Raw genomic sequence first — 8,048 nt, 5'->3', positions numbered from 1 at the left:
CACTTCTGGGTATTTACCCGAAGAAAATGAAAACACTAACTTGAAAACAGATATGCACCCCCGTGTTCATTGCGGCATTATTTACTATAGACAAGCCATGCAAGCAGCCTGTGTCCAACAGCAAATGGATGGATAAACAAGATGTCACACACACACACAATTGAATATTATTTTGCAGTAAATAAGAATGTAATCTTGCCACTTGTGACAACACAGATGGACCTACAGGAAATTATGCTACGTGAGATAAGTCACACAGAGAAATAGAAATACTGTATGATTTCACTTATGTGTGAAATATAAACAAGCAAACAAAACAGAAACAGATTCATAGGTACAGAGGACAAATGAATGGTTGTCAGAGGAGGGGAAGGTGGGAAAATAGGTGGAAAGGGTGAAAGGGGAATAACAGGCACGGACTTCCAGTTATAAAATACATAAGTCACATGAATGCAATGTATAGCATGGGGAATATAGTCAATAAAATAATAATAACTTTGTACAGTGACAGAAGGTTACTAGTCATATCATAATCCCATCGTAAGATCTATCAGTGCAGAACCACTATGCTGTACCCCTGAAACTAATATAATTGTATGGTTATTATGCTTTAATTTTTTAAAAACGAAAGATTGAAAATGTAATGGTTACCATGAAACTGTTACCGAATGGCGACTCCGCCGGCAGCGTGTGGGTTCTTGACTCCATACAGGAAAGATTTCCCTGCACAAGTCCAAGTGATTTTGGGGGTCTAGAGATACACGCCTCAGGGACAAAGGCGTGGGCACGGGGTCCTTTGTCTTGAGGCTTTTTGTCTTTCGTTAACTGGTGGGAATCCAAGGGGAGGTCTCAGGGAAGGGTCTTAACAGAATATTCATTAGCTTTCCAGGTGTGTCCTTCACTATGTTGGTTCATCAAAATGTGAGTTTAGAGGGGTCAGGGTTATTTTCTGGTTAGTTTTATTTTCAAAGAATGTCAGCCAGCAGGGACCAGGGCCAAGGCCAGTCTGCCCCGGGACAGTGTGGAACGTGTAAACCACTTAGGAGCACTAAGTGTCCTTGGTTAGGGAAGATAAAACCTTGTGATTCATTCGCCAGCTGTAAATTGCTCACATTGTTTGGCCTTGTTCAATTATTTTGTCCCAGTTTCCTTTATTCCACTTGCCAAGGGATTTCCCTAGCTTCTCACTATCCTGCCTTCAAACAATTAACCTAACAAGGATGAAAGGAACAGACACAGTTCTTGAGCAATCCATGGCTTTATTACCATGACAAATGTTATTGCTTGTTTTGTTTCTGTTTTCTTCCTTTTATGTATTACAGAAAATTCAAAAGGGACGCACTGGAATTAATTAGAAATGTTAAGATTTCCCAAAAAAGGATTACCTAGATTTGATCAAACTCAAGATGAAGAAACCTACCTGGAAAATTTAGCAGTACAGAGAAATGCTTCTGCCTTTTTTGAAAAATATGATCGGAGTGAAGTACAAGAGTTGCTAACCACGGCACTAGTTAGCTGGTTGTCCGGCAAGGAAGACGTCCACTGCCAGCTGGACAGCCCGTGTGGAATCATGAGCCAGATGAATAACGTGGGCTTCAGCACTGCAATCCTGCTGACTCCCCTGGAGCCTTCTGCCCTCTTAGACTACAGAGAGGTCCACCAGATCATAAGGGAGTTGGCTGTTGGAATTTATTGCTTGAATCAAATTCCTTCGATCACTTTAGAAGCTAATTATGATCAGAGTTCTTCTTGTCAGTTACCCCCCGCTTACTATGATACCCGAGTCGGGCAGATTCTGATCAATATTGACTACATGCTGAAAGCACTGTGGCACGGCATGTACATGCCCAAGGAAAAACGAGCCAGGTTCTCTGAACTGTGGCGCACCATCATGGACGTTGATCCAGATGGAAAGCCTCAAACAAATAAAGATATCTTCGCAGAGTTTAGTTCAGCAGGTAAGAGAATAGAACACATATTTTTAGTAGAATCCATTTTTTAAAAAAATTGAGTGTGAGAGGGAGATTTTATTTTAGTTAGTTTTTTATTGAATTTATTGGGGTGACATTGGTTCACAAAGGCATACAGGTTTCAAGCGTACAATTCAACAGAACATAATCTGCCCCCTGCATCATGAGACCCTTCCCCCTTTCTCCCTGCCGTGCTACCTGGGAGAGGCATATGGGGGTCTCACTGCTACTTAACCCGATACCATGACCTGTGCTTTAGTGCTTTCAGTTTCTGAGCTTTTCTGTGGTGACAACTGACTTGTTCCCACCCACTCCAACCCAGGACATTTTGGAGGTGTCCGCAATGCTCTGACTCATGTTTAGATTTTTTTAACCTGCCAGAAACACTTTAATTTCTGGATAAGCTTTTACTAATTTATTTTACTAACTCTTTTGCAAAAGGGAGATGAATCATAGTGGCTATTTAAAAAATACAAGAGTGTTGTTGAGAGATAGATAAATAGATAGGAAGAATTTGAGGGGGGAAGGGGAAGAAGAAGGGGGGGCACATTAATGTGTCATTTACACTTTAAGGCACATGCGTTACAAGCAAACTCCACGCTTTATTGAAAGTCATAGTTTATGATTCTAGGCTGTTTTTTCAAACCTAGATTAAGGATAACATTATGAATGCAACTATCCTATCTTTATTTTATTTATTTATTTATTTATTTATTTATTTATTCATTTTTCAGAATATTACAGATGTCCCTTTTTCTCCCCAATGACCCGTGCCACCCTGTCCCACCCCCCCCAGTCCCTCCCCCCACCATTGTCCATGACCTTGGGTTGTACATATCTGCATATAAGTTCTTTGGTTAATCTCTCCCCCTTATTTTATTTTTTATTTTATTTTTTAATTACAGTTTACATTCCACATTATTTTGTATTAGTTTCAGGTGTACAGCATAGTGGTTAGACAATCACATAATTCACAAAGCGTTCGCCCCAATATTTCCAGTACCCACCTGGCACCATACGTAGTTATTACAATGTCATTGACTATATTCCCTACGCCGTCCTTCACGTCCCTGTGACTATTTGTAACTACCAATTTGTACCTCTCACTCCCTTCATAAATGCAACTATAAAAAGACACTGTAACTGACAAGGAAGTTCTTAATTTCATCATATAAATGGGAAGAAAATGTAACATAGGAAATTTGTCATTTATAATAGAGTAGAACCAAGTTTTAATTCTTATTTGATTTATCACCGTTAGCAGGCAAGTTCTTTATGGATTGTACATACTTATCTTCTGTTCTCGGCAAAAACAAGAAATCTGTAACGTGGGGCTTGAAAAGCAAATTGCACCTTTAGCCCGAGCGCGAAGCTGATTCCCTGCTGTAGGAGAGGGAGACCACGGTTTCTGGTTCTTCCACATTTTCCCTGATTCAAAGATGGGACTTACATTATTGTCTCCATGGGACTGTGTTTCTTTTCCTTTAAAGAAGATGGAAATCTATTGTTTTTAATTCTACCAGCTTCTGTCTGTCTTTACTCTGCTTAGTTCCCAGTCATCTGCCTGCTTTGCACCTTGGACCATTTGAACTGGCATTTCATTATCCCTTTACTGTCGTATTAGTGGGACTTAGAGAGGAAACCCTGTGTTCAAGCTGCTGTGTTCATCTAGAAGCCAGGCGTGAAGTTTTCCCTGTCTAAAATTTTCCTTTTTCACTCTGAAGGTTTGACTGATATTACAAAGGATCCAGACTTTGACGGAATCTATGATGAAGACATGAATGAAGACCCAACATATAATTCCAATTGCCCTGAAGAAAAAGCTGTATTTATGAAATACGCTGAAAATATTATGCTGAAGTTGACATTCAGTACCACACAAGTTCAACAGTATGAAAATGTTTTTATATTTGAAACAGCCTATTGGCTTACTAATGCTATAAAGTATACTCAAGATTGTCTCGATATTTGTACCTACCAGAGACTACAGCAAAGATTATATCTTCAAAAAAAGGTTATTCAAAAACACTTTGAGAAGAAAAAGGAAATCAAAAGAGGGATAGGATATCTAAAGCTAATATGTTTTCTGATCCCATTTCTACTGAGTTTAAAAAAGAAGATGAAAGTTCCCTATTTAAGTAGTCTGCTTCCGCCTTTTTCAGGTGAGTATCACCGAAAGTCAAATACAAAATATACATTAAATTTATATTTACACTTAATTTTGTGTTAGTATGTGAGTCCAGGCATGGAACCTAGCTGTAGCCTGTTAGAAAGAAAAAAGATTTAATGTCTCCAAAGTAATTAAATATACTTGGTATTTGTACGTAGTACTTGGTATATGTTCATACCAATTTATAAGGGTTATTGAAAGACTTAAAACAAGTTTTGAGAAATTGGAAAATATTCCATGTTTATGATGGAACAACACTGTGGATATATCATATCTCACCCAAATTACTCTATAAAGTCAGTGCAGTTCTACTCAAAGTCCTTATCATGTTTTTCACTAAAGTTTATAAATTCATTCTGATATTAATGTGGAGCATTAAAGGATCATAAGTGGTCTTACATTTCAGAAAAACAGATGAAAACATATTTTAAAATGTTAATATATGGCTCCGTAATTAACATAATGACCAATGTAAGAGAATAGAGAGCTGAGATAGGACCTTGCTTATATGGAATCTGGCAGGTAGACAGTGCAAACTGTTCCTCCCACCCCAATTAAAACACCATTTATGTATTTTCATTGGTTCCCAAGCATGTGGGTTTTCTATTCAGATGGCAAAGTTTCAGTAGAAATTTTGCAAATCAGTTAATGAAAATGTATATCATGAACATTCAAATGAAGATTATCCATATCCTCGAACTATTTAAAAATGGGTTCTTGATAATGCTTGTCCCAGGGTAGGGGTAAGGAGATGGTGAGTGTATGGAGCTAAGAGGGCCTTACTTAAAGAGGATGTTAGCCGTATCTGTAATGTTTAATTAGATGATTAAAAGCAAATGTGTTAATAGTTAGTGTTAATAGTCCATTCCAGGTGGTGAGATTAGGGTGTTATATTATTCTTTGTAGTTTTCTGTATGTACCTTTTATATTTCTTGAAATATGTTATATACTTTGTATTGATGAAACCATATTCTGCTAACAAGTCAAAATATTGAACAAGCCTAATCCTTACTGAGATTTTAGAAAATTATTTTTTAAAATAAATGTTTTATGTGTGGTTTTATTACTTTCCAGAGAAGTGGGCTGGTTATTTTTGTCATGTGAGAGATACCCATTTATTTCTTTTTAATGTTGCTTTTTACCTAAACTAGTTCAGGTAATTTTTTGTTTATTCAACCAAAGAGTCTCTAAGGCGCAAGGTTTCCAATCTTTTCTGATAATTGGGGGTAAGATATTAGTTTTGAACTCACACATAGAAATCAATAGGTAGAATAATATTTTGACTATCCTTTTGGAATGTCTGTACAATGAAACTACAGAAAATGCCCCAAATGTATTTAAAATATACACCAAGAGCATAAATAATTTTATAGACTTTAGTTGCCAAGTTTTTCATTTCATGTGGATTTTTTCACTTCGTTTACATAAGTGAGAATCTCGATTTCCAAAATATGATTGTTTATATGCTGTTTTTCACTTCTTAAATGAAAGTTTGTTTTCGTTTTTGGAGATGACAAGGTCAAGACAGAGCGAGAACTGCCTCCATTTATTTACGGACCAGATTTTAAATGCCAGAATTTTCACTATCCAAAGCATCAGTATTTTCATGTTCATGGAGGAATTGAATTTGATATCACCACCCCTTCAATTGAGAACACCTCGGAAGACTTTAAGGTTCAAGTTACTATTGTTCCTGAAATGGTCTGTCATTGTACAACTCTCACCCTCTTCATTCTGAAAGAGTCTCTGTTGGCACAGGCACTGGGCAGCTCTCCAAGTGATTATCTCCCCAAATCACTAATTTTTTTTCATACATTATGTAACGTACATGAATTAAGCGCAAACTATATCTCAGGCACTATGCCAGAGATAAAATGATAAGTAAGCTAAGTACAACTCTCATCCTCACAGAACTTACAGGCCTCTTATGTGCAATATTTGCCCTAGAATACTTAACCAAAAAGTGTAGGAGAAATCCCTGACCCCTCACTACATGTTCTTCTATTTCCCTCAAAGATTAGTGTTAGAACAGAGATCTTCTAGAGTTTGGGAATAATAATTCTTCATCTGGAATGTAGTATAAATATTATACATTTTTATTGTCATGCTTTGCAACCTCTCCCATCTTTCTTTTCTTTTGCATTTTTTCCCCCCTCAGTCACAAAGTAGGGACCTGATACATGCAGTTATTATTAGGGTCTGAGGGGATAGTATGTTTTTAAAAATTGTCATTTACATGTATAAAATTTCATCTAAAAGACATCATACTTGTTTTAGATTTGTTTAAAGATATGTTTTTACTAACATAACTCGTATTTTAGAACAATTTAGAAAAAATACGGGATTGTGCTGCTAATACATTTGTAGAAGACTCAGGATACAAAGAATATTACTCAATACCAGTCATGGAATTTAATGGAAAAAGGTAAGGAACTTTCAGTAATTATTCACAGTAGCCACAACTTGTTGAATGTTAGCAGAAAACAGGAAAGTGTCAAAATTCAAAGACTAACTTAAAACCTTAAGATGGAGATCTTAGAACAATAATAACCCCCATGAGTGACATACGAACTCAACAAAGTATTAAATGTTATATTTATTACTTCATGCTCTTTGATACATTCTGTATAATAATCCGTAGAGATGGTAATTATAATTAGCATTGTCTGCTCTATACAGCTCCTTAAGGTTCTAGGGCTTATCACCGCTGTGATTTGAGTAGGATTCAGCATATCTGCTCCTTGGTCTCAGCCTAGTAAGTTAGGCAAGTCCCTATTGATGAAGGTGGCACCTCCACAAGTTGGGGCCCATGGATAAAGTGACAAGTGCCACCACCAGCCCTAGCACTGTACTTGCAGGGTGTGGGTGAAGACAGCCTTTGGCTTACATTCTTGCGTTCCTGTTTTCTTTTGTGAGAGAGGATGGTAGATAGAAGGATGACAAACTCAGATAAATGTAAACAGGGCCTCAGACAGGCCTGCATCCATGCAGAAGTCTGTAATATCCAGAAAACTGGGTCAAGGAAAGGGGTATCGGCCTCTGACTAGTTCATAACAGTGCTTCCCTAAGACCTTCCTTGAGCTGACGCACGGGCCCAGTGGTTCCTCCTCAGCTTCTGGACAGAGTTCCCTGAAGGGAATCAGCCACCGACGCACTCCCCTGCAAGTGTGCACCACGGAACAAACTTCTCAGCACCCTTAGGAGAACCGGCAGTCACGAAGCAGCAAAGTGAGCAGCCGTAGGAGGGGGTGACCACTGTATTTACAGCAATCAGTAGTTGCATTTGAAGCACAAGCCCAGGTAAGAGCAAGAGGCTTCCCACTGGCAGAGGCAGAGTCATCCGCTGAGGTGCTTACCGTTGAAATCTGGAGATGGCAAAGCATACCTCATGGGCAGAAGTGGGGAAAAGCCACCATTTTCTTCTACCTGTGATAATAAGCACCCCCAGGGAACAGAGCCACTCAAAATGTTACTTTTCTCTTCCAGATTGAGAGGGGACTGGGGCTACTGTCTACCTATAATCTCAAGGACCCGGTGGGTTGGGGGTTTCTCTAGTCTGCTTTAGTGAGTAAAAATCATCATCCCAGGTCAGACTCAAGGCAAAGTCTTGAGGAAGCAAGTGGAGGCATAATTATTAAAAGAGTTAATATATACATTTGTAAAAGGAGGGTAAGCAGATGGTTAAAAGGTAAACCTAGAATTCCTTCAAGCAAAAGTTAGGGCTTCCAGTGACTTTTAGGCAGTGCCCCTAGTCACTGGCACGGGAAGGACAGAGTCAATTAGAAGGGCCAGTGTGGAGAAGATACTTGTTATAGAAAGATTTGATTAATAACTGTTGATGACCATGTTTTTAAAATGTGTATAATCGAGTACAATTTAAACTACATGTTTGCATTTTATTGTTATAA

General features: G+C 38.2%; 1 protein-coding gene across 1 annotated transcript in view; it reads left to right on the top strand.

Moving 5' to 3' along the window:
• The first annotated feature begins 1,330 nt into the window (after positions 1–1,330).
• ANKAR (ankyrin and armadillo repeat containing) overlaps positions 1,331–8,048 on the top strand; it is a 36,348-nt gene continuing 29,630 nt past the window's right edge. The window contains exons 1-4 of the mRNA XM_087819983.1: positions 1,331–1,958; positions 3,695–4,132; positions 5,651–5,814; positions 6,462–6,565. Of these exons, the coding sequence (XP_087676109.1) occupies positions 1,358–1,958; positions 3,695–4,132; positions 5,651–5,814; positions 6,462–6,565 (1,307 nt within the window). The 5' untranslated portion in view covers positions 1,331–1,357. The remainder of the gene's footprint in view (positions 1,959–3,694; positions 4,133–5,650; positions 5,815–6,461; positions 6,566–8,048) is intronic.

This window comes from Miniopterus natalensis, chromosome 8 (assembly GCF_054644295.1).
Source record: "Miniopterus natalensis isolate mMinNat1 chromosome 8, mMinNat1.hap1, whole genome shotgun sequence".
Taxonomy (NCBI): domain Eukaryota; kingdom Metazoa; phylum Chordata; class Mammalia; order Chiroptera; family Miniopteridae; genus Miniopterus; species Miniopterus natalensis.
The sequence above is the reverse complement of the archived record's forward strand: the minus strand, read 5'-3'. Positions and strand labels throughout refer to the sequence as shown.